At 40.5% G+C, this 27,943-nt stretch overlaps 1 protein-coding gene across 2 annotated transcripts in view; it reads right to left on the reverse strand.

The window, feature by feature from the left end:
• Window positions 1-4,160: 4,160 nt before the first annotated feature.
• pth2ra (parathyroid hormone 2 receptor a) overlaps window positions 4,161-27,943 on the reverse strand; it is a 70,996-nt gene continuing 47,213 nt past the window's right edge. Inside the window, exons 10-13 of one of the 2 annotated variants that reach the window (XM_086267022.1) lie at window positions 24,274-24,368; window positions 15,495-15,633; window positions 8,091-8,132; window positions 4,161-5,706 (exon numbers count right to left, since the gene is read on the reverse strand). In XM_086267022.1, the coding sequence (XP_086123148.1) occupies window positions 5,320-5,706; window positions 8,091-8,132; window positions 15,495-15,633; window positions 24,274-24,368 (663 nt within the window). In that variant the 3' untranslated portion in view covers window positions 4,161-5,319. The remainder of the gene's footprint in view (window positions 5,707-8,090; window positions 8,133-15,494; window positions 15,634-24,273; window positions 24,369-27,943) is intronic. The other variant, XM_086267023.1, reaches the window with a different exon arrangement.

Raw genomic sequence — 27,943 nt, forward strand, 5'->3', positions numbered from 1 at the left:
AGTAGAGCAGAAGAGCAGGGAGACCCAAAAAATCACAGAGGAAAACAGTCAAATACATTAAGCACATGTACAGACAAGAATTAAAAGAATCCTTTCAAGTAAATCTTTAAGACCTTCTGCAAGAGCAGGGGAGGCACAAGCACAATAAATACTCTAGTTTTTGTGTCCAGTGACTGCATCTAATGCTGACAAACATGCAATGCATGCACAAAGAAGACACAAAACAGTTAAGCTGCCACCAAATTTAGGACATTGGTTGATTGTCCAAAAAAATATAAGTTTTTAATGTTGCATCAATTTCTGATTTGCCCTAAAAATCTGTCTGTGCTACTGGCTTTGTTTTTACAAATGGTAAACATATGCACAGAAATGTTCTATGCATGTATAATCAATAGTGAAAATCTGAGTTCAACTTAAGTTTAAAGACACAAAAATAATTCTGAATATATTCAGTTTCGCTCAACGGTAAGTTTGTTTTCACAAAATACATCACTTTTCTTTTTTTTATAAGGGGGCAGACTGCACAAGAGCACACATTATAGCAATTCACCAATGAGCAGCTCGTGCACATCACAATTCATCCTCCTCTTATACGATGTCATCTTCTGGAAGTAGAAATGAGCCAACAGCAGGTTAGAAACTCCTGTGAATGGTGACATTGGGCTCTATTGTCCTGAAACACAGTGAGAATGCAAATGGAAGCAAAATCTCTTTGTGCAAACATGACAGCGTGATGAGCAAATGTTTGCAGTTTTGAGACGACATTCACTAGCCAAGCACAGCGAGGTACAGTCTAATGCAGGGGTCGGCAACCCTAGGCACGCGTGCCACAGTTGGCACGTGAAGGGTTAAGTGATGGCACGACCATAGCTGGACTGGCCATCGGGGATTTGGTCGGTGGTCCGATGATTTTTTCTTTGTAACGGTATAAACAATGGAAGGTGGTGGATTGGCCAGATGCTGGTCGGTGTGTAAAAATAACTCAGTTGTTTGGTGGTGGCTGTGGCGGTGCTTCCACAGATTCAGTAACATTAGCAAGTGGTGGAGGCCAGCAGGTGGATGAGAGAAAGGGGAGGCAGGAGGAGAGACCCGAGGCGGCCGCTGGTCCGAGTGTCAGGTGAACTGAACTTCAGGTAAGAAGTTATGACCTGCAGTCTATCTGGGTCAGATATAAACCAAGTTTAGGTGGAGTTTATTTTCGTTGTGCTGACTTTTTACAGTCAGTTACAATAACTCGTACTGCTACTAGCATGACGGAGTTTCTATACAGCTGGGTGGGTGCTTTGATGTTGCTGATAGTGAACTTTACTAACTAACCTTATGAATAAAATAGAGTTGCCAACCATCCTGTAAAAAGGCAGAATCGTCCCGCATTCAGAAAAAATATTACGCATTTGGTGTTGAGCTGAGAAGAGACGCAGTTTGCCCCGGACTTCAGCTAGAATGGAAAAAGACACAAAAGTGGATTTATTCTGTTACACTGCACAGCTGCCTCTTCTTCTCTCATTCTCTCCCCTCTCTCTCCTGTTTCTACTTCAATCATGAAACTGATCAATGATCAGCTGATCGGCTTTTCTCTGTTGTTTGTTTATCGCCCATTTTGTGCCAGAAAGAGGAAACCAGCGGATGTCGCGCTAAACAAGAGCAGCACGTTTAAGCTTGATCAGCTGTTGTTAGAATTTATTTAATATTTCTTTCTATGATGTTTGCTGATGTTAGCTGATGTTTGCTGGAGCCACAGCTGTAAAGCTGCTGGTCATGATGTCGGTTTGGATATGTGGTGAGAGGGAAACATGAAGATGAAACCAGGAGATGTCCTTACTGAATCATCAGAGCTGTGATGGAGAAACAGGTTTACCTTTTAGGTGACATGAATGAGTTGAAGGGTTGGGTTGAATAATAACAAACATGCCATATTGGCCCAGTTTATTTCTCTTATCATTGTTGTGAGGAGACCATAAATAGCAGTTGTATTTTCTGTTGTACAGTTCATTTGCTGTCATGGAGTTCTTGTTATGGATAAAAAGTGTCTTTTTTTTTCGCTATTCGCTGACAGCTGCCAACATCTGCGAGCAAATATAATTCTATAAAGTGGTTCTATATAGTGTGTAACTGTTCATATAGAGCGTTATTACATTTATTGCTAATGCAATCATATGGCACTCGTCATCAGAAAGGTTGCCTACCCCTGGTCTAATGCAATGAGGAGAAAAGGCTGAGTATATTATTAGCATGAGGCATTCAGCCTCTCATTTTCCAGGTGTCGCCGAGTCCCAGGATCCTTTTCTGTCAGCTGTAAGTAAAGTAAGCAGGATTTAAGTTACGAGTCATCTTCCATCCTCTAAGAGGCTTCTGAGTGAAAAGCACATGTCCATAATTCACCAATAGAGTGTACTTTTTATCGTGTGCTGCCTTCTCATGTGTGAAATTGTTTAAAAAATATGTTTTAACAGCACGTATCATTTGTTCAGGGAACACTGGATAGATCGTTGTGTCGCTGCTCATTATACGCCTCTACTTGAATGCACATGAGCTACAACTGCAAGTATTTATAAAGATAATTGGAAGTGGCAAAATGAAAAATAGCTGTAATAATCATCCTGACATAATTCAGAGTTTGTCTGCTCAGATTTGGACTCATTCATCATTCCTGCTGAATTTGATGGCTACAGGTATGTCAGAAATTACACAGAAAGTATACTGCATTTCACAGACTGTCCAAGTCTTTCCACTCAGCAGCCACAGGGCCAACACACGTGTGGGCAGTTATTTTTAATCCCCTATCTAAATGAATATGGACAGAGCCATAACCTCACATTCTTCTTTTCCTGGCCACCGGGACAAAACCCGGATCACTTCCCAATCCCGATTTGAATCTTACTTTGGCCAAAGTCAGCAAGACTTTTTTTTCACTATTTATGCTTTTATACAACTTTGCACTCACATGATCAGTCTGTCCAGTCCTTTCAAGACCAACTACATTTGGCTGCAAGCAGATTTCTGTACCGTCTGCAGGACAGACTGCTGGTGACCACTGCTCTACAGCTGGGAGCGCTCTGACACTGCTGTTACTGTGCGGCATGCTGGCTGTACAGTAGCTGACAGGGAAAACTGCAGAGGTGATGAGGTCAGCTGAAAAGACCATAGGATGTCCTTTAACCTCTTTGGATGAGACTCAAAGCTCTTGATGTCCCTCCAGAGCAAAGAGAATCATCCTGGGCACCACTTGTTCAGCCAACTGCCCTCTGGAAGGAGGAACATTAAAAGCAGAACAACATTAGGAAAGAGCTTCTTTCCATGGGCGGTAAAGACTTTAAATACACTTAAACTTAACGCTGCCAACACTGAGCTTACATCTCAGGTGTAAAAGCTGGTTTGTGAGTGATTGTAGTAACATGTTTCCTCCTTCCTCTTTTCATGATGTCTGTTTTCATCTTGTCTTTATGCACCTTCAAATGTAGTGCTCTGAAATTTCATTGTTTACTATCTGTACAATGACAGTAAAGATTAATCTTATCTACATAAATGTAAGAAAAATGGAAGTAGGCCCTGAGTTCTGTTAATGTTTCCTCATGAGCTAATCGACTCTGTCACTCACATTCACAGTGGGTAAAAAGTGACGCTGATTTTGTAAATTTTGGTGGTTTAAGGATTAGCCAGGGATTGGCTAAGAACGAGCCGATGAGCGTGCAGCCAGGCAGATCAACTCCTTCATCACATCACATCGTGTTTCAAAACAACAAGATGGTGAAAACACTGGATAACAAGACTTCACAAACCAGTGAGCGATGCCATAGCAGCTTTGTCCTTCCACCTGTTACACTGTCCATGGACACCTCACAGCTAAAACTGTGGCGGAGATGTGAGTTGGTAAAAAGCTCAGTCAAACTTACTGTATTTTGACACATCAGCATGAGGTAGATGAAAGAAAAAACGATTCAAGGTCATGTATAAGATGCATACAAGCTGACGTGTATGATACTTGAAACATACAGTTTTTGAGACTTCTACATCATCAGTGTGTTGTTGCCCCCAAAAAACTCATATATGCAAATTAGTATTCAAGCTTTTAAAAATGTGTTGATATAGCAACAAACCCAAGCTCTAAACCCAAGTAGGGTAAAATATTTGTTTTCTCAAAAAAACAAACAAAAATGAAATTATGCCAGAGATGACAAAAACGCTGTATTTAGTTATATACATTCTTTTTAAACATGCGTCAGTTTGAGGTAGAGAAAAGACTAATGCTGAACTCAGACAAGTGATTCCAAGCATAGTTATAGCTTTAGCTGGCAGGTGTGCATGTCTGTGACCTCACGCATTTCTGCAGCTGCTGTTTTTACACTTGCAGGAAAATAGAGCCCATTGTCTGTTCGATGAAGCTTGTAGCGATTTAAAGAAAACATCTACTGTATGATCAAATTGAGAGAACATGTCTGCTAGAACCAAGATTCACCAGTGCTCAGTTTGCTTTGAGATTATGGGTTTTTTATCCCTCGTTAGCTATCATGCTGCTCATGCTGTGTTTTCACCTCACCATCCAATCCGTAACGTCTATTTTTGCGTTGCTGTGCGAGTCTAGCTTGGATGTGGCACTCATGTGATATACTGTACAATCAAGGTGATGGCTGGAAAAGATGCTGAAATTTCCATAACGTCAGACGACCGCTGTTAAACATGCTACAGTGTGTTTCCAAGCTAACCTCCAGTGGCTGTGATGCAATAGAGGGCACTGTGGTGTTGCCCTCCCTGAGGAAAAAACTTGTTTTATTTTTTACTTAATTATTTTAGTCCTTTTTTAAACTAGGTGCTCAAAAGCTTTTCACCTCCTGTCATTTGGAAATGTCTGAAGGTAATAAGCCACTATCAGATAAAGGGTCTGGAGTAGCAGCAGTGTTGCCAACTTGTAGCACTTATCAGCCAGCCTGCTTACGCTCCAACAAATGATGTTCGTAAGTAAACAGTCTGCCATCAACAGCTTTTGCTGAAAGTGCCGGCTGTACTGTGATGTGTGGGGCTGTGACTCTGGCTCAGTGTTCATTTTTCACCGTGACCTGTGTGCGCTGTTAAAGGCTCTGTGTGTAGAAGTTTAAAAGTCAGCATTTTGGTGATCGTTGGCAGCAAAAACAGTATAGCAATGACAACAGTTAACATTTCTTCACAATTTACAGTACTGTATAAAAAGTTCACGTTAGTTCTTCTTCTTATGAATGTCCGGGACATTTTTTCCTCTTCTTGTCTGCAGAGTGACACTTTTGGTTTGTCTTTGCATCCCTCTTCAGAGTTTGAATAACACAGGAGTAAACGGTCTGATGTCTGCTACAGCGTTTCCTCCTCCTCATCAGCCGTTCCGCTCATATTTAGAACAGGCAGATTTTCCCTCAGTGAGATATCATCCACCCGCTTGGGACCGCTGTCCTCAGGCTCCTCGGGTATGGATGGATCCGAGTTACTGATTACGTATCCTGGCAGGGTGGCACGCATGCTGATCGCGGTTGGACCTGTGCTCCGGTAAACGCGGCTGGAAACGAGCGTGGTGGAGCGTGTGGACGGCCCAGCACCAGCCAGGTGGGACTGGCTGCTGGTGCTGTTGTTGTTCAGACCTACGACCACAGATCCATAACGGTAGCGGCCGCACACAACTGGACCCTCCCACTCAAAGGAAAGATTCCACCGTGTCCATGTTTTCTTTATCTCTGTCTGAACCTGTGGGGGTGTGGGGAAAAAAGCCAGTAAATACACAAAGCTGAGTTGTTTTTTGCAAAGATCAGAGTGCAGAAGAAATATTTTGAGGTGCAGAATACTTTTCTAACCAGTGGTTCCTTGTTCCTGTTTCATTTTGTTTAAAATATCAGAGCAGCCAGACTGCATGCACATCCCCGCTTCAGATCTTATTGTTGCTTACATCCCTGTGTGGAAATTACATATTTTACCACAGTTTTCTGCAGGTAGTCCTGCAAAGACATGCTCTTTAGTTTAACTGGTGATTGCAAATAAGGTGCAGGTGTGAGTGTCAATGTGGCAAGCTGCCTCTCTGTGACCGTCAAGCAAACTGTTGAGGAGGCAAGAGGCATCTCGCTCAGCGCCAGCTGGGATAATCTGTGCAACCCTAACCTGAACAAGCAGCTAATTTAATCATTTAATTGTGTCACTTCCTCCTATATACACCATTTGCAAACACAGAAACCGACTTTTCCCACTCATGAAGGTATTTTGAAAGGATTGATGTCCAGTAAAACTGTGTGACCCTCGCACAGTTGGCACAGGGACACACTTTGTAAAGAAAGCAAAGCCTGAAAAGACAACATTATTTTTATCTCTGATAAGGAAGTTATGTTTTTGCGAGCACTGGCAGACATGTTTTCTGTCTGTAATGATAACATTTGAACAAATTCTGATAAAACTTTGTGAGGGTGTAGACACGTGTGGTGTGTATTGTCAACATATAAAAAGCACTGTAAGAAGTTTTAAAATGTCGTGTCATATTTGACCCTTGACCTTTCCTTCAAGGCCAATAGACCATCTAAAGATCAAAGTGATATCAGTATACAGGGAATGATATATGTTGATTCTAAATATGACAATATTTCATCATGACATTTATGTGCATGCAGTAATGAGCTTTAAGCCTTTGAATACATGAACAATGCTCCTGAATAAGGTTTAATGAATGCTACACACGCACTTTAGCCATGTCAATGAAAATAATAATAATTGTGCATCAATTACATACAAAACAAAACTGACTCGCTTTGTTTTTGGGGGGGTTTGCCCTATAACAAACAAAACAAATTCTCCAATCCTAATTACGAGGAAAATAAACTTCTTCCTTGATGCATTCCTAATCGCCATGTCTAATAAGTTGTAGTACGAATGCTATGCACCAAATACAGAAGTGATGAAACAGGCGAGTGTCTGCACCCAGGCATGGCTGAGAATCGTAGTGGAAATGAAGCCCGAGCACATGTATAAAATTTCATGATGACTTCAAAAAGAGGACCCGGCGTACACGTGAGTTTATAAATCTGATGACCAGAGCGTGTATGCAGATCTCTGCCTTCCTACATGTGAATTTACTGTTTTATGGTATCAAACATTTGAGATTGTTTGCTGGACACGGCAGCCTACACTTTCCTATATGCAAGTGGATGAAAAAGATTCAACTGTGCACGCAGCGCGTGGGCTGAATGACTAAAACAGAGCATTAGGAGCAGCTTAAAGCTCCACGGAGCAGCAGAGTAGGGTGTTAATTCCTAGTGTTGGCTGAGACCCTTTTACCTTACATGAGTCATTTGGCTCAGTGTTAATAACAAAATAACAAATTGCTTTATGGCGCTTTTATTCAACAGAATACAAAAACCTTCAGTTTAATTTGGCGTTGTTTGGTTTTCGGTGACTCTGAAAGGCTCCGGAGAATAAAAAGGAGAGCTCCGCAGGATAATGAGGATCACGAAGGGAAAGTGAACGACAGCATAAAAAAAAGAGAGAAGTTTTGTGTAAAGATCAGAGTGTCAGAAATGGAAACTTTAATTCAGCGCTCAGCACTCTCCGTGCAGAATGAGATAATAAGAGTCAGATAATATGGCAGCACAGATGAAGGGAGAAAAACACGCTTCATCAGCCTGACCACAGATTACATGTACCACCGGAGTAATTAAACCCTTTGTAGGAGATATCAGCAGCTGCATCAGCGCGGCTGGAATTGTTTTCATGTTGTCAGTCTGTTTGCGTGTCTCTTAGTGTGTCATCACGGCAAAAAGTGATCCCAACACCAGCTGTGGGAGGAACTACAACAAAGGCAGCTTTGAGGACTTAGACAGGCGTACAAAAACCTGACACTCTGTGTGTGGACACAACAGTGTGTTGTGAAAGACGCAGACACACAACTCTGCAGCTGTGTTGTTGTGATCGAAATAAAAACTTCAAGTCAGACCCATTAGTACTGAGTGCCCATGTAATTATACAATGACGTAGTAAAAACTGAGTATATCTGAAGCATCAACAACATGTTGACAGGCACAGCAGCCATGCTCTCTAGTTATACTGTCAAAGCACTTCTATCAAGTGTGAATAAATCACTGCCTACTCACCTCTCCATTGCAGTAGCAATAGATAATTGACACAAAGAAGCCCTGAAAAGAAAAATTGAAATACAAGTTATGAACCGTTTCAGACATTTAGTGCGATCATCACATTCTTTACCACTTTGATCTACATGCAATACAAAGAATGGCTATTAAGATGATAGTGATGCTGCAGGTAACCAGTTAATATCACTTTGCTTTAAATACATTTAAAAAATTAAAGTTTTCCACGTAATTTTATGGGATACCTAAAGTGTAAATTGTTTAATTTAATGAAATTGTCACGATAGTGACTGCGACCCAGTGTTTTGCATGTTTTAGTTTTATTCTTTGATTATTGTTATTTTCTCAGTGTTTCCTGGTTTATTTTGAAAGAGTGTTGTGTGTCACTGTGTTTAGTTTGACTTCCCCTGTGACGTCATTGTGCTAATTCTAGTCAGCTGTTTCCTGATCACCTCCTGTGTGTATTTATCAGAATCAGAATCAGAATACTTTATTGATCCCTGGGGGAAATTATTTAAGTCCCCTGTCTTCCGTTGTTCATTGTCAGGTCGTCTGTTTTCCTTCTACGTCGCATCGTAGTCGTTTCATTCTACAGTCTTGTCACAGTTTTTTAGTTTTTCCCAGTTTAGGTTTCTGTTTAGTTGTCGCTCCTACATGTTTACCAGCCTTAATAAAGCCTCGCTTTTGGTTTAAAAATGCAGTCCCTCGCTCCAGCGTCTGCTTTTGGGTGCATTAATAAACGTCCCTGACATACTCCGCCATGACAGGAATCTGGTCACATTAAATGTACTTGAGTAATTGGGATAGATCCAGTTTACACCAAGCACTTGAATAAACAGACATTTGATTTTATATATTTCAGCTCAAAATTATGGCTTCAATTTTATCGAGGATGTAGAAGATTTTTCTTATTGTAGTGTCTAATTAAAATAAAGAAAGTGTGTCTCTGGCTCCTTCTGTTCTTGTGTTCACTGAACCAGAAAGTTTTTAACGCAGTTATGAATTATGAAGGTGTCTACAGACCATCTGTGTTTGCATGCTCATGTGTGTGTTTGTGTGCACGTTGCGATGCACAACTAGTGAGAGACATCTTGGTAGTAAATCTCTGAAAAGCCAAAACAAACCAAAGTTCTCTGGAGAGATTTTTAGTTTCTGATTTTACTAAACATTTCATCATGACAGTAACTGAAGAAGAATATACTCTGCCAAGCTGTTGAAAAACAGAAACGTTAATAATGTACAGACACCAGCGTCTCTAATTCTGATTTTGGCAGCTTGGATCTGTTCTATAAGAAAACCAGCAGCTCAGCATTGTTTCTGTCAGGTTGACAACGTCTCATTTAAGAAATATTCCCTTGTGGCTCATACTGTAGCAAATCCTCTTAATATGAAAAATTACTCATTTAATCTCTTTACACAATCATTGCCCCTAAAATCAGTATCCAAGGTTACCTATTTCACAGTCTTTGTTCATAAAAATGTTACCAAAGAGTAAAGAGATATATATTCTACAATGATGAGATTCAGGTCCTGCATTTCAAAAATAGCAGAGAAGATAATTACTTGATTTAAAAAAAAAAAAAAAGGATTCAGAGAATCAGAGACATTTATCCAATATCAAAAGAAGAAAGAAGCACGTACTTATAACAGAATGGATTGGATTTATATAGTGCTTTTCAAGGCACCCAAAGCGCTTTACAATGCCACTTTTCATTCACTCTCACATTCACACACTGGTGGAGGCAGCTACAGTTGTAGCCACAGCTGCCCTGGGGCAGACTGACAGAAGCGAGGCTGCCATATCGCACCATCGGCCCCTCTGGCCAACACCAGTAGGCAGTAGGGTAAAGTGTCTTGCCCAAGGACACAACAACCAGGACAGAGAGCCTGGGGATCGAACCGGCGACCTTCCGGTTACAGATACGCTTCCCAACCCCCTGAGCCATGGTCGCTTAATAGTTCCAGAAGTGGAAATATTAAGCCAGAAAATAATATAGTGCAGCTAATAGTGTTACTACACTGCACTGCAAGACCCTGACACAACAATGAGTGAGAGCATCTGCTATTTCAGTGTAAAATCTGCTGTGCTGACATACAAATGCAGGAATAACTTGGAGGAATGGGAATAAAGTTTCCATAGGTGCCCAGTTTGAATCGACTGACTGGCTGAGGCTTGTGTAGTCTCCTCCCACACTCCAGAGACATGCATGTTAGGTTAATTGGTGATTGTAAATCAGGCTTAGGTGTGAACGGTCATCTGTCTGTCTGACAGACGGTCCATGATGTTCCCTATGACAACCCAAACGGATGGATGGATGTCCATCTACTGTTTTTTTTGTTTGTTTTTTTGCAGGTGTGTACTGCCCATAAGTTTTACATGTACTTAACGTAATATTAAGGAAATGTGACGCTACAGGAGATCTGTTGATGTTGTCTCAAAATGAACCTGGGGGTAATATCGATAATGTCAAGGAGAATGACTGAAGATACGTGCCTACAGGTGTGGTTGTAGGACGTTGTATCAGTTTCATAAATGCTCTTCTACCAAAACCTTCCTGACAGACTGCATGGACTAAAGCAGCGCGCCACCTATGCAATGCACTGCTACTCTGCCATAGAAGCCGATACCATGAAGCTCCTGGTGGACAGTGTTTGTGCTAATGTTAATGCCAGAGAAGGAACATTGATATTTGTAAGAGTTGTTGAAACAGTGAATGGGCTGGTAAATGGACTGGTTCTTATATAGCGCTTTTCTACTCTCACTGAGCACCCAGTGCGTTATACAACTTGTGCATTCACCCAATCACACAAGCACTTTATGTAAGGTTTTTTAGTGCTTCTATCTAATATTCACTCGCATTCATGCTCCGATGGATGCATCGGAGCGTGGGGATAATAAAGATATTTGGCATGCAGACTAGAGCAGACTGGGATCAAACCACCAACCTTCCGGTAAGTAGGTCACCCACTCTACCACCTGAGCTACAGCCAACAGCGGCATCCCATTACAGCACAGCTTCAATTCAATGAGCTCTTTAGAACAATGTTTGCAAAGGCAGACAGCATGGCTAGGTGCTTGATTTTATACACTTGTAGGAATGAGACTGAAAACACCTGAAATCAAAGATTAAGAGCTTTACTTGTAATTAAATATCTAAAAGCAGGTGGGGTGTCCTTGTTACCTTTCGTAAAGCCAGAAAGCTCAGCACTATCAGCAAACAGAGGTCATCATACTCTCCTTACTGTGACTAAACTTTTCCCAGGCCTTCTGATCCAGTGACACCTCACAAGGGCAATGGGTTAACTCCAAAAAATCCATTACACTTCAGGCCTTTATCACTACACTAATGTGCTTGAGTGCATCTTTGTAAATGCATTTTTTAAATTAATTGTCACTTGCAAAACCAATCATACCAAACCTGGAGTCTGGGAGCACTCATCCATGCAAAAGAGAATTGGAGGAACTGAGGTGAGTAAGAGCTTGGCAGATAACTTCCACCCCAGGTTAATCTAGCCCTGTGGGTTGCTTAGCACCTGTCCAGACATCACTTCCATACAAATGATACTTAGCATCTGTCCTTACATCTGCATGTAGCTTAACTTTATTTTTTATCTAAGGGTTTACTTTTTTTTTTAGAGTATTTACATGGATAAATGCAATAACAAGTAATGTTTTCGAGTGAATGTGTTTAATTTACACATTCAGAGCAATTTTTGTCTCCATGATAATATTGTGGCTTCAAATAAATGCGCTCGTGCTGCGGTGGATGCTGAGGTGGATGCTGAGGTGGATGGAGTGATGCAGCTGAGGGTTATTTGGCTCATCGGGGGGCAGTGCGTAATTTTTGTTCTCATTTTGGCAGAAAATTGTGTTTTTGTTGCATCTTTAGATCCCATCACAAATTCAAGCATGGTGTTTGTTTGTTTTTGGCTTCAGCTGGCATAGGTGCACACATCAGCCTAATTAAAAAAAAGAAATTATTAAAATGTCTTGGTTATACTGGTTGGTTGAATATGGCCCCCTACTATTTAAGGATGTAGCTGCACATTATCAAACATGGATCAGAGCTTTTGGGGTCCATTTATTAGTAAGGTAGAACAATGTTCCCACAGGCAGCTGATACAATGTTCCACACGCTTCCTTTCTCTTTACCCTTTAAAACCTGCTCTACACACATATCCTTTATTCTGTAAATTAGAAATGCCGCATTGCGTTTGAATGACTCTGCCAACCACTGAAGTTGCAGTCAAATTCAATTTTAACCATGTCATCCTGGAGGCCAAGTCAAAGTTTGTGCCAAATGCTAAGAAATTCCCCAAAGGCATTCCTGAGATATTGTATCCACAAGCCTGGGATGGGCAAACAGACGACCTGAAAGCCTATTGCGTCTAATCGCAGCCACCGCCAGCCATGAAAAGGTTACGAAACTACAAAGTAAACAAAGTTAAAGAGTCATGCTTCCTGTTTGTGAAGCCTCTGTGCTCTGAAGTTACTGTCACAGTTTTGTGAACTTGCTATATATTCCTATTTTTGAATAATGACTCTGAAACCACGATTGTTAAACTTACTCCTTGCACAGTCACGTCTACCTAAGCTTGACTTTGGCACTGAGACTGGCTCCCTTTTGCTTACCCTGCACCTACGCTGACTATGCACCTTTAAAAGACACAGAATTATTCATGAGTGTCTTCTGGGTTTATTTTTTTAATAAATATAAAACAATGTGGTGTTACGTGAAGGAAAGTACTTATTATAGGAATGACAGTATTTTGTTCTGCTGGTAAATCAGAGTAACATTAAAGCTGACATTTACATCATCTATTTAGGTTTTTTGCTTACAAATTTATTTAATTTTTCCTTTCAAGTTGTGTAAAATGTTAATAAAAAACAAAATGATTTACGTATCTTTAACCTCGATATTTAACTGTCAGGTTTTTTTTAAACTACAGGATCATTTTTAATCTGATGACAGCAACATTTCACATTAAGACGGCATCATGTTCACTCTGTCAGCTGTTATTTTCTTTCGTTCTTGTTAATTGCACATTGTGTCTGCTATATAACTTCCTGTGACACTGCTCAGCAATCAGTGGCCTCAGAGAGAAGACCGAGCACCTTTACCACAAAGACCTTTTATTACACGACTTTCAGAAGTTCTCGAGTGTTGAATGTTCATCGTATTAAATGCTTGACTGGTTAATAAAAAACTTAAGTAAATGTGCCTGAAGGTCAGTTATTATAAAATACTTAAAAGACAGTGGATAATTTGCAGAACACTTAAGTGTAAACTTAATTGAAACTGGTTCAAAGAAACTACGAATTATGAAAACGACATCATCTCAGCGCAGGCGACCAGCGAAAACCAAATGTAGGAAAATACCGTAAATTTTGTATAGTGACCTTTAAAACCATGTTTTCCTTTCTGTACTTACTTTTAGAGTACATATGACTAAAATGAACTCAGGCAGTAAAAATTACACAAGGTTTCGTGCATTTTTATTTTTTTCAATGAAAGGCCTCATTTATTCATTATTATTTATTTATTTATTTATTTATTTATTTATTAATTATGCTGAAGCATAACGTTTCAGCTTTTTCAAACAGTAGCTTACGCATGTATGGCATAAACATTTTGGTAACATGTTCGCTGATTATTCATGCCAAGCTGAAAATAAACTCTGTTCATGTATGTTAGTTAATCTAGTTCACACCCAGTACAGGGCTCAACCCCACTTACATATAATTATGGTAAATGGTAAATGGCCTGTATTTATATAGCGCTTTTCTAGTCCCTAAGGACCCCAAAGCGCTTTACACAACCTGTCATCCACCCATTCACACACACATTCACACACTGGTGATGGCAAGCTACATTGTAACCACAGCCACCCTGGGGCGCACTGACAGAGGCGAGGCTGCCGGACACTGGCGCCACCGGGCCCTCTGACCACCACCAGTAGGCAACGGGTGAAGTGTCTTGCCCAAGGACACAACGACCGAGACTGTCCAAGCCGGGGCTCGAACCGGCAGCCTTCCGATTACAAGGCGAACTCCCAACTCTTGAGCCACGATCGCCCCATATAACTGCTCATTTAAATTTAGGCAGCACTCAGAGTCATTATGAAGGCACTTCACTGACAGTCACCCAGAGGCATTTAGAGAAGATAATTGTGGGCCATCCCAATCCATGACATGAAAAATGTAATAATTGAGCTGACTAGTTGACGTGTAAGTGATAAAATATCCACGACTCAGTCACTTTCAGAAAAGTAACTGAAGGATGCAAGAATGCATCTAAAAGCTGCAGGACGGAAGCTCTCGAGGACTGGGATCGGGCACCCCTGATCTAGAAGATGCTCAGTAAGTTATTGTTACTCAGATTACATCCAAGACATGAACACGGCAGTTCGATTACACTTTATTTACACTAGCAGAGGCAAATAAGATGAATTCCCTTTTGAATATTCTTTGGCGTGTCAGCAAGCTTAAAGAAATCTACTCTTCTGTGTGTGTGTAACAGTGCTTATTTTTATTTGGCCGGAGAAAAATCTATAATGATCTGCTTTTAAATGCTACTACAGTGCGACAGCAGTAATTAAAGGCTTTTCTAAATGCTAAATCTTTAGAGCTGCTGTGGCCGTACAAGCCTCTTGGTTCAGGGAGCACTGTAAAATCTCTACAATCCCTGTCACTCACATCGTTACTGCCGAGACACGTCTAACAGTACTGTAATTAAAAATGCAGGAGCACTGGTGTTACTGTTAATTGATTGGTTTCTATGGATTTGTGGCGAGTCGTTTGAAATGGTCAGTACCCAAGACACCTGCTGATTTGGCTTGGAAAGAGTGGAATCATTATTAAAAGCTGCCAAACTGGATAAGCTCATGAGTAAAGTCGCTTGCTTGATGCTTTCACTACTCGCTGTGCAATTGTGGTTTTACACGTGTTTATTTAGGCAGCAGATGGAACAGATGCCTGTGACCTTGGAATAGATATAAAGAGCTTGTGTGTACCAGTGTAAATAAACGATGTTCATTGTAGGCCCCCTCTAGCTGTCGGCAACTGCACAGTTTTAAATAGTCTCTCATTAACTTGCCAAATAATGCTTGGACTGACCGGCTGAAAGTTTCCACAAACAAAAGAAAAGTGCAAAAGTTAGGAAAACAAAATGTTTTTGTTTTTTAGTTAAAGTGGCCAAAATATTATGGAGCAGGTCCAATGCTAAGCAAGTCCAAGCGACCAGGAAAAATGCATTTGCTCTGTGCACCAAAATTGCATTCCCTTCATGGATCGCCAAAGGTCTGAGCAAAATGACCTGGTGCAGGTGTGTTTGCTGCTCGGTGCATTTTTCACAGGAAGAAGCGGATGCGAAGCGCTCATAACATGTTGTGTAACACAGAAAGTACCTGAAATGAGTTGAAAAACAGCTCACAGTACATTCGGATTTCCCAGCTTGGTCCCTGATATGTATGAGGCATCCCAACGAAGATGATGTAGTGGATGCCGAACACCAGCACGAGCACAAGAGTGGACTTTGCCAGTTTCCTGCGAGGACACACACAAGACAGAGGTTCTAGTTTTCATATCGAAGTGACTGAAAGCAGCCATCGTTACAGTGTACGGCTTAACTAGCGGCAAATTAGTTTGATGTTTGCCAGGTTAATACTTTCTCTGGATGCAGAATTGGCAGTGATTTTTTTTTAAATTGCCAAGCATCTATTCTTCACACAAGCTAAGCTAATTCTCCTGGCTCGAATACAAAAGTACAGGACAGGTTTTCAAACTTGTTGCTCGGGGAATGTTAATTAAGCAAGGTAACTAGACTGCAGAACTAAAGTATACTTTTTCAGTTTATCATTTAGGCTCAGTCTTGGGAGAACGTGCAAAATAAATGATTTTAAGCAAACTCTGGGACTCCGTTTCCCAGAGCATATAACAAGCTTCAGTCTCCACTTCTGGCTTCAGTGAGAATCCCGTTAGTTACCGTTCGTCTAAATCAAAAAGTGACAGATGTTTGAATGCATCAGATAAAATTACTTCTGTTCTGTTGGGTTTATTTCCTGGTGGGCATGTATTTGACCTGTTGTTTTTGAGCTCACTGACTAGAAATCAAACTGACAGCTTTATGAATGCTTTATAAAAGCGGGAAGTACCTCATAGTCTTAGCAATATGAACAAATACACGTTCCAGTCACTGCAGACGGCTAACTGCAGTCCATCATCAGCTCATCAACAACGGCACTGAAGTGTGCACAGTTTCACTCTCAAGCATTTAATAAAGTAAATGAACATCAAAACAAATACTGTGTTAAAGTTGACTTATGCCAGCAAGCTGAAACACATGTGCACACACAAATGTAGTGCCAGTGCACACGCTCATTAAACAGTACAGACCTCCAAGGAATATACTGCTCAGGGATCAGTTCCATGCTTTTAATTTATGAGACCATCTGACTTGTTTTGGATTGTACTGCCTTTGGTCTGAAAAACACACTGAAATGTCTAAACTGCCTTTAAGCTCAGATGAGAACTTCATGTAATGACTCATCCTGGAAAGTGAGGAGCAAGTTTGCAGCCTATTAGATTTCTGTTGTCCCTTGTACACCCCCGGGGGAAAATGGGCACAACAACTCCAGCAAAAGATTGCTACAGTCTGCAACAGAGGAGCAGTTTGAACGTCACAGTAAATTAGATCATGCGATGAATTTAAAACTTTCTGACAAGATGCATAAAAGGCTGGAAATACAGGAGAAATCCTTGAGCTTTGAGGATTTCTCCTAATGTGCTGTAGTGTGTTGGTGTGGCTCGTGCCAGGATCTGTGACAGAAATATTATGCAGTAGTCGAAGTTGTCACATGCACATCATTTTGAATTTCCTGTACGAAAAAACAACAACAAAACAAAAAGCAAAAGCTAGCAAGCTAAGAGCAGCTAACATCCCTGCAGAACGAAAGTGGGTGTTCCCATATTATCCTGTAATTAATGGGGCTTAGAGGTGGTTTTTAAAATATGTTCCTGTTTCTTAATTCCAAGCATAAGGTTGTGTTTTCAGGATAACATTGGCTGTTAAAAGCCAGAGTTCAAAAGCACTCCAACGACTGTTTTCACATGACTTACACGGTGAACGTTTGCTTTGCACTTCGTGTGCATGCATCATAACAGCAGACAGTCGTTTCCTTTAATGTGACCAAAGAATAGAAATGGTTGGACCAAATGTAATTACTAAAGAGCTGAATGAATACTGATGCTCCGTCTCTGAAGAACGTTTTACTGTGAATGTTTTAAAATTACCCTTTAAAAATCAACTTGTTAGTGTTTCTTAAATTTCCAATTTCGCTGCATAAATTGAAATCAAAACTTTAATTTGACTAAGGCACAAGGCTAAACATGCGTATGCATTTAAATCAAATGAAAAACAAATCTCACAATATTCTGCATGAAAACATCGATGCACCGGACATGTGAAAACAAAGAATGAACCTTCATTCATGGAGGTAAAAAGGCAGATTTGGCGTGATCAAAGACATCATCTGCAGCCAGTTTAATGTTTTTTTAGCAACAACTTTGTGACCTTAGAGAAAAAAAATGAAACAGATTTTTTTTTTTTTCATGTTTCATCTCATTAGTCCACCCACAGCATTCACAGGAAGACACTGCAGGCTTTTGCTCAAAATTCATCAGCACATATTTGGCATGGTTTGTTCCAGTCAAATAAACTGATTCATTCCACGTGCAGCCTCATAGCCATCCTTTGAAGTTCTGCAATTATGGTCACCAAACGTATTTATTCAACCTTATAATCTACAGTTAGACTGCACTAACACAGATACAGACAGATGGAACTGTTTCACTCGCCTTGTCAGTTCCTCAGATCTCGTCTGTATGAATAACTGAAGGGACTGTGCATTACCATGGGGGCACATACGACCCTGGCTGTGGTATGTGTTCACTGACTGATGTAAAGTGCCTTTCAGAGCCATCAGTTACATCAGAGTTGTACCAACCTAAACAACTGATGATCAGATCATGTTTCTGGTCTGCTGAGCCAGTCTTTAGTGATACTGCCACAGCAGAGTGTGGAAATAAAGAAAAAAAACCTTGATTTTCCACAGATTATGTTGCTGTGACGAGAGCGCTGAGCCTGAACGCAAAGGTGTTAATTTACTGGTCGATATAGACTCTGTTCCTGTTCTCAACTGCGGTCATGAGAATCACATCGCGGATACAAGCACTGGAAAAGGGCTTCCTCTGAAGGGTGCCTCGACTAAACTTTGGAGTGAGCGTTGCTGCTACTCCACACTGAAAGGAGCCATTTGAGGCGGTCTGGGCATCTGACTTGAATTCCTCCTGGACCCCTCCTACATGACGTGTTTCAGGCACTTTCTACTGAGAGGAGGCGTCGTGATGGATCCAGGACCTGCTGGAGAGATTATATCTCTCAGTTGGATTGGGAATACCTCGCTGTCCTGGACAAGCAGAGGGAGGCATGGAAAAATTAGCTCACTTAATTTAAAGCAGAGGAAACCAGTGCACAGCTTGGTTCTAATTAGTTATAATGTTACTGTTGATCTCAGTATGTGAATCTCTCATCAGATCCCTTTTGCATTTCCATTTTCGTAACTGCTGGAACAGATTAGCAGAAAGATGACTAAGACAAAGTTTAATGGACGTGTTTGTGTCAAAATCTAAGAATCAAATCAGTTTTTTACTTGATTCTTCGATTTTGGCCGTGTGGGTTCTCATCTCCTCTTTTTTTGGAGCTGGAAAAATAAGGTGTAAACAATTTTTCCTGCTGAAAGATGAACTCCTTGTGGTCCATTAGCTTTTTTTTTATCTCAGTGATTTTGTCTGAGTGTGTAAATGGTCTGATTCCGAGAAATAAGCTAATTGAAAGAAATCTACCAAAAGGATTAAAAAGGGAAAATTAATGGGAAAAGGGAAGAAACGGGGAAACTTAGAGAAAATAGCGAGAATGAAACAAAGATAAAGGTGAGGAGGACGAGAGAAAATGGAAACCGGAAGATGGAAGGGTAATTTGATTGCTTTATAGCACAGAAAGTAAGGAAAACATTTCTTCAGTTGAGAGTAATTGACTTTTTGATTAGTTTGTTTTTTGTCAAAACTCAAGAAGTGGTACATTTTAGATTGTGTTTTGCTTGTGTTTTCTTTCACAACATTAGAAGTGATTTTAATTTTTTTCTGCAGGTTTTTTTGTTTTGTTTTTTTACCTTTTTGGTGACTGGGATACAATGATAAGGAAAACATAAAATACAAAAGGAAAACTACAAACATAAACTGACTGGAACCTAAAGTGGCAAAAATACTGAGGCCGGAAAACACTGAGAAACACGAAGGGAACTTCAATAACTTCAGGTTCCAACAAGGGACAAAGGGAGAATGAGACAATATGGGAAGGTGATTAGGACAAGTGGAGACAGCTGGAGACACAGCAGAGACAAATCAGGAGTAACGAGACAGGGGAAGCAAAACAAAATCAAAATAAACACTGAGACAAAAACACACAAACTTCACTAAGACAAAAAGGTAAACAAACAGAGACATGGCTGACTTCACAAGACAAGACAAAACCCGTGGAAGAGACAAAGGGAACAGGATAGGCAATAACTAAATGGAAAGATAACAAACAAACACATGAATAGACTAAATACAAGGATCTGACAGAGGAGGAAGGAGACACGGTGAAATTTTAAACTCAACACACAGAAAGGGAAACAACAACACAAAGACAAAACTGACTTCAAAAAGGTGGGACGCTACACAGAGACAGAGTGGACATGAAAGGGAATCAAATTACTGAGAACTGAGAAATATGAATAAACTAGCAAACAGCGGAAATACTAAACTAGGAGACTAAACATTAAAAAGTAGACTATAACTATAATAATGACTCAGATCTAGATAAACTAGATAAGAAACTCTGAATGGAGGAAAAACACTTGACCACAGGATGTAAGGGAGTTGTTTTAATGTTGATTTGTGTTCTCATGTTTGCATTGTTCAGTTTAAAAGTTTTAAAAACTCAAATAAAACAAATGTGTATGACGTGTATTCAGCTTCCAGTTTACTGGATCATTATCATCTTTTCTGACAAATCGTCTGTTCATCTACACAGAACGACCTCGCCAGCGGCATTCAGAGCTACGCTCCTGTCAGATAATACACTGTAATTATACGGTTTTTATCTGACACATTGACGCCAGCACCAGCAGGGGGGGAAATGGTGATAATTGCAAATGTGGAAGAGTGTGTGTGTGTGTGTGTGTGTGTGTGTGTGTGTGTGTGTGTGTGTGTGTGTGTGTGTGTATAATTTTGTGGAGACACTTCAGTTCTCACAACCCGAATAATTATATTCCAGTATCACATCTTTGCTAAAGGTTAAGGTGGGGGCTTGCGTTGGGCATATAGTGCTTATGTTAGTGTGTTTACTTATCTGAGCCTGAGACAGACCAATCCCTTTGTGGACACGGGAGTACCCCAACCCCATCTATAACAGCCCCTGGCCCCACATTAAGCACTATCGCCTTCTTTTCCATGAAGATCAGCAGCCAAGGCAGTCCCCACGTTTTTATGGTTTCGGGATCAATTTTTATTGCACTGTAATTATATCTTCATTGCAAGAATAGTTTTTTTCTGGTAAGCGGTTGCCGCGTTATTGCAGACCCACGCTTATCAAGCTAAGTGAGCTTGTGTTTGTTTAGCTGTTTGCTAGTGGTTGAAGCTGAGCATTGGTGGTTATCAGAGGAACAGTAAGGTTAGGAACACCAAGTCTAGCCCTTACCCAGCTGCTAATGGATTGACCGTGTTGGAGAAAAGTGGTCAAACTTTGTTAAACACGAGTGTTGGAATCCCCCTGACAGCCACCAGGATGAGGAGTACAGCTGATGGCTAGAATCAAGTTACTGTTACATATTTTGCACAGAAATCTTACAATTTCTGTCACTTTTCTCCACATTTCCTCGTCGCTTTATAAAAAATTAATTTGAACCAAACAGCTCCAGCTGTCTTCACAACAGCATCTGTTACTTCCTGTGAGGCTGTGGGAGTGTGTGGGCGTGGTGTTGTCCTCTCCTCCTCCTTCTTTATTGCCCCTCCCCTGTCTCTCTCTGCCCCTGCCTTCTCCTTTTAGGACACACCTGCTGCTCATCTGCCCTCGTTTACCACCAATTATAAGCTGGTGATATAAGCTGGAGAAGAGCAGTGTGGCTGTGGGAGAGGCTTTTGGTGGAGTTCCTCTGTGCTGGCCAGTGTGTGAGGCTGGTCTAGGTGTGGAAAAGGCCTGCTGTGTGTGACCAGCCCCACCGTGTGTGGCTCTTTGAGTAGTTCTTAACTGAGCAGTGGTTTTCCTTAAGGGACGGTGGCCTCCATTATTTTGTGTGGCCTGCCTGGTTATTGTTAATAGCAGCGTTGCTGTCTTTTTCTGTTGGAGCCTTATAGTTGTTTTCTTTGTTTAAGTGGTCGCCATCTCTTTGGGTTGACCTGTCTGATCTACCATTAGAGCAGCGGTGCTGTGTCCTTCTGTTGTTACTATTTATGTGATTGAGTTAATTGATTATAATAAAGATATTTTGTGTTAACTACCTCTGCCTGGTGTTCTTTTCATTTCAACCCGGATCCAACTGTTACTGTCCCCCACCCTCTTCGCCTAGCTTTCATGTGGGGACGTAACAGCATCAATAAGCTTGTTGATTTTTGTCTTTATTTACATCACATGGTGTGAATTTCTGTGAGTTCACCTCATTTCATAGACTTTGTACATAATTCTGCGAACCCACTATTAAAATAATCGAGATGATAGCGCATTAAAGTGAGAACTAAATCTAAATGTTTTTGGTTAACAGAAGTTTTTTTTGGGGGTTTGTTTGCAGTTTTTTTAGATGAAAGAAATAAAACCAAATGAGCTTAAGGATGTGAGGTTCAAAATTCAAAGATTTTAGCAGATGACTTGATATTGTCAAGGAGAGACCAGTTTGACGTCTTTAGTCAAACTTTTTACGGGACTGAGAGGCAGGAAATTCAGGGTAATACTAATGAAATATTCACTGAGGTAAGGGAGATTTTTGAAGTTATTAGGTCTAAACAGAAAAGCACAGCTGCATGTATAACCGTATAAAAATGTCATTATTCATTTTCACTACTGCTCTGGTCTTGATGGAAACCAAACTGGAACTTGTCAGATATTCTTGTCAACTGGCTGGCGAGCCTGATGAGAAATGGTTTCCTCAAGAATTTCAGAAATGAAGGGAAGTTTGAACATGCACTGTAATTATGTAAAACAGCCGTATCTGTGAGAGGGAGGACACTAGCTGTCTTGAAGCAATCATTTAATGCACCTGGATAAAAGAGACAGATCGCTAACTGAGAGCAGCATGGGGGGGAAAGTGACAGGCAGAACTTTTATATGAAATTTGTCAGGATTCATTTTAGTTAGAGAAGAGACAGATGAGAAACTATGTCCAGGAGATCAGAGAAAACTCAGATGATAAAGACTTGAATTTTGATCTGAAAGAATTGAGCTTGCCAGCAAAGATATTTAGAACTTTTTTTACAGCCATCAGTAGAAAAGATTCTATAAGTTGATCAGCTGTGGGTCAAAGCATAGACTAGAACTTCTTCTAAATAGAAGGTTTGTGGTCTGAACCACCCTTACTTCAGCCTCGAGTCTGTTAGAAAGCTACTGAACAATGCATTTCCCCTAATGTAGATAAAGCATCATATTCATTCATTCATTCATTCATTCATTCATTCATTCATTCACAGAGCGCTCTATACAACCCATCTGTCTCATACCTGTGGCCAATCATCATAAACTAATGTGCTCATCTTTGGTCTGTGGGAGTCTGTAATATTTTGGCACACTGAGAATTAAACTCAGTAAATAGTTGATGCTGCATCAGTGGATCCTTCACTTGTTGCTCTGTTGAGCTGGGGTTAAGAGTTGTGCTCAGATTCACATCATTATAAGAGAATCTAGTTCCGTAGAGACCTAACATTATGCACTCCACACTGTATATAAATGCCACTTGTTTTGCACATATTCAACTCTGTATATTTTTTTATTATTATTATTATTATTATTATTATTATTATTATTATTATTATTATATTTTATTTTTTTACTATTTAATTTGTAAAAATGTGTACACACACACACACACACACACACACACACACACACACACACACACAGGAAAATATTTAGTATACACATCCAGAAATGCATACACTATTATATATTGTACATATATTTATTAGTTTCAGGTTGGCCATTCTTGTATTTTGCTCGTTTGTGTTGTTGTGTTTGCACATCTCTGTTGCTTGTGGGGCTCGCACACAAGAATTTCACTCGCATGTGCTGTGCCAGTGTGCCTGCACATGTGATGTGACAATAAAAAGTGATTTGATTTGATTTGATACTGCAAATCAGTAAATATTGTCTGTCTGCAAAATTTTCAAAGCTTTCATCCTCACGTCCTAAGAGCTGCAATCAGAAGGCTATCAAAAAAGAAAAAAGGCATTTTTTTTCCCCATTTAATTTCATGTCATACACACTGTAGTCTTACACTAGAGTAGTCCAGCCCTTGTATCTGACCATTTTCTAATATATTTCTAACTCTGGGGATGAACCAGTGGACCAGTGTTGTGTCGACACACAGCAGGCAACTTGGAGCCACTTGTAAATTGTACATTTAGGCTCTTTGTCACTAGCAGCCTGTTGCAAAGATGCATAAATTGTTTGCATTTCTTTAGCTGATTCCATGAGAAATACAAAAGATAACACAGTTTGACAGCCGTAAAATTATATCTTTGACCAATTAAGTGATTTCCAAAGAGCTAGTAACTGAGAACTCCGTTATATCCATATCTCACCATGGTGTGCAGTTTCCTTAAAAGAAATGAGAAAACTGGACAAATGGAGGACAAATGAAAAAGTGGCAGGCCTAAAGTAATAACAATCTAAAGCAAACTGACAGTATCTGAACCTTATGTCCTTAAGAAACAAGACAGAAGCCTGACACAGCACCTGACTGATGCATCTGGGGAGTGAAACGGTGAGTTATCAGCACATCAGCATTCACGAGTAGTGACATACAGAGGCATTTAGAGCAAACTGCAACCCTGAGCACAGGATGAATGAGTGGCGTTACAGAAAAAGTCATTTCAAACCTGTACTGTTTCCTGGTGTCGTATCGCCCTGCGTTCGTCTCTCGTATTTTAGTGGCCAGAACTCGCACGATGTTCACAAACAAAATAAAGTTGAGCTGGAACAGAAGAAAAGCAAAGACTCTTCATATTTTGACATGCTGAAACTGTATCATATACATAAAATAAATGAAACCTTTTACAGTGGTGATTAATTCTGATCAGGACACAAAGACTTGACGGCCGTGTGGGCTGGACGTGCAGAACGTCAGCCAGAATCACGATTTGATTCGCTGTCTTTCGGTACACTGCACGAGTGTGTTTCTAATAATCCTTGTTCACCTGTACACTTGTTACAGAACTTGATTTTGTATATCATAAGGTACGGTGTGGAAGCAGGTCTATTAATCATAGCAAAATACCTTTTAGAGGCTTACTAACTTCTCCTTTGGAACTTTTGTCATTTCCTCTACGAGACTTTAATGAGACTTGAGCAAAGTAATTTAAAACATGCAAATTGAGGCTTATGTTTTATGCCACCAATGACTTAGTAATACTTTCAGTCTGACACTATGCACCACCTGAATGAGCCTGAATAAGCTTCAGAATCCATATAAAACACTTTGAGACCAGCATCGCTGCACACGTAGACATAATCCAGACATTAAACAGTGAGCCAAAGCACTTTACTTAAACCCACACCTCCTGTGAGTTCATACATTTTACAGTGTTTGTGTTCACTCTTTATCTTCTGCATATTTCCTTTTTAGTATCATAAACACATTACACAGACAAACTGATACAAATGTGACTGTGCTAATTGTAATTGTTGAACATGTGCCAAGGTTTAACCCAGAAAATGAGACCATGTGATGAATTTCAGCTCTAAAACAACAAACAGCCATATTATCACATTTCCAGAAACAGTCAAAGGAGCTTGCAAAGAAAAGCGTCTGGACTTTAAGTTACTTGAAGACGTTTCACCTTTCATCCGAGAAGGTGGAGGGAACTCAAAACTGGATTAGAAGAGCCACCTCCACAGGACAAGACTCAGCTGTCCATCTTAAGGTCAAAGGTCACTCTTTCGAGGATGCCAATGTTCACATTTTGGACAGAGAGGACAGATGGTTTGAAAGAGGAGTGAAAGAAGCATCTATGTCCACTGTGAGCGACCATCTTTGAACAGAGGCGGGGGTTTACGACACCAACTCTCTGCCATCTATAATCCAGTTTTGAGATCCTTCCCAGACGCCTTAACGCCCACTCACATCCTGGCCCATCTGATCTCAGGAATTCACATGATAAGGTGGGGCCAGGTTTCACAATGAGCTCACCCGAAACTCTGGCTGATTGGGACCCACACCCAGTTTCACACCTTGGCTCAGGCGATTAGAGGATCATCAGGGGGTCCTTTTGTCCCTCTGTGGGGGGAAACTCCCACTAGGTTTAAATCTGGGACTCCCCCCCCATTTGACTTTAGAACTGAAGAAGCTTCTTGGATGAGAGGTGAAACGTCTTCAAGCAACTTAAAGAAGTCCAGACGCTTTTCTTTGCAAGCTCCTTTGACTACGATGACCTGGATGACTGAGAACCTTCACAGACATTTCCAGAAATACTGATTGACTGTGCTAACTATGAATGCTATCATCTGTGCACTATAAGCAATGAAAAACACTGAGATGAGATGTCTCTTCTCTTTGTGCTGGGTGTCCTTTTTACACCAACTGTATGCAATCTACTATAACTGCCTGTGTGTGTCTGTAAGCATACTCGTTTACTTATAAACTTACCAAAAAACATAAAAAATAATGTTGTATATCAATTATGTGTCCAACATTTTCAGTAAATAATTAGCTGACTGTATCATTGCAAGCTGTGTAAATATGAGGCTGCATTTTAACAGCACAGTAGTCCTGCAGACACTAGACTCATTTTCTGTTCTGCCAGTTCAGATATGAACGTTTGTGTTTAGCAGCTCATTAAACAGAGGAATTAAACGTTTTTGTTGTAACCAGAGAAAAAGCATAGTTGAAATTAGAGACCATTTTGTTATGCAGTCGTAGTGTTCAAAAGTAACCCAGTGTCGAACAAGCACAGATCTGTAAAATTTTGTAACTATAGTTTCCACTGACATAACCAGCAGGTACTATAATAATCAAATCTGTGTGCAGACAGACAGACAATACTCAAAATCCCCAAAGTACCAAACATTGTTGGCTGAGCTGTTAGTAACAATCAGACTTTTACCATTAATCACTTAATATAACAACATGGCCTCAACTCTGTAAACACACAATGGACATTTCATTAGGTACACCTGTGCAGCCAACTGCTAACACAAACATCCAATCACATGGAAGCTGGCAACAGTGATTCAAAAAAAAAAAAAAACAATCATTACAACCAGTTTGCAGAAGAGCATCTCTGAACCTTGAAGCAGATGGTCTGCAGCAGCAGACCACACCAGGTGTCAGCTGAGAACAGGAAACTGAAGCTACAGTTCATGTGGATCACCCTAAGTGGACAACAGAAGATTGAACAAACACTTCCAGGTCTGATGAGTTTCTGTTCCTGCTGTGTCATTCAGAAGGCAGTGTCAGAACGTGAAAGCGTAGATTTATCCTGCTCTGTATCAGCCATTCAGGCTGCAGGTGGCCTGAATATTCTGAGGAATGTTTCCAGCACTTTGCTGAATCTGTGCCACAAAGAATTAGGGAAAGAAAAGTTGGTCCAACAAATGTACACACATTAAGTCTTCATTCAGTAATTTTCTATAACCAGCAGTGAATTTGTCCTGATGAAACAACGCTGCCTCTGATTAGAGTCTGTAGGTGATTTTACCAGTGGGAGCCTGGTGTAAACTCACAGCACGCACAGACAGACACAACTCGGAAGATGTCTTTGAACAAACGTGCAGTTTTAAGTAGCTTGTTCATTAATTCAGAGGTTTTGCATAAGTGCCACTCACAGAAAAACACTGCATGAATAGACTCACTCTTCTTTTTGTTAAATTGTGATGTTAAAGCAAGTTTGATATTAAAAAGCCCTCAGTCCAGAGGAGTGATATTCCACGAAATTGATATTCAGTTTTCTATTGGAGAACTATAATCCTGTCATGAATCGCTGTGCGGCAGGCAGGAGTTGGACCCAAAATGCAGGACTCACAGACTCAGGGAGGTGAACTCAAAACTCAGCTTTATTTGCTGGCAGGGAAAAAACATACAAACTAATCTAAACTGGGAACTTAGAAAACTCACAGAGAGACACAGGTAGATCCACACAGCATGAGGGACGACGCGACACTGACTCAGAGAAACACAGGGTTTAAATACACTGGGAAGTAACGAGGGGAATGAGACAGAGAAGGAGGGCACAGCTGGGAGAAATCAGGACTGACGAGACAAGCAAAGCAGGACGCATTCACATGAGACACGGACCATCAAAGTAAAACAGGAAGTATCACACAGAGACGCGAACTTGACACAGTGGAGACAGCAACTAAGAAATACAGAGACATAAACCATAAGGCAGAGGTCTAAGAACCAAAATACACAGGGAAATACTCAGCTGGGAACACAAGAGACTAGACTAGAGAGAGTAACAAAAGACCAACCATGAGAACATAATGCACAATGCAGAGTGACAGAAAACAAGAAACTCAAACATGCAAAGACACAGACTTACACAGAACAGA

The sequence above is a fragment of the Aulonocara sp. 'chitande type north' Nkhata Bay genome, linkage group LG16, assembly GCF_057382095.1.
Source record: "Aulonocara sp. 'chitande type north' Nkhata Bay isolate Kocher_YH1m ecotype deep benthic linkage group LG16, A_spYH_male_GT1.1, whole genome shotgun sequence".
Classification (NCBI taxonomy): Eukaryota; Metazoa; Chordata; class Actinopteri; order Cichliformes; family Cichlidae; genus Aulonocara; species Aulonocara sp. 'chitande type north' Nkhata Bay.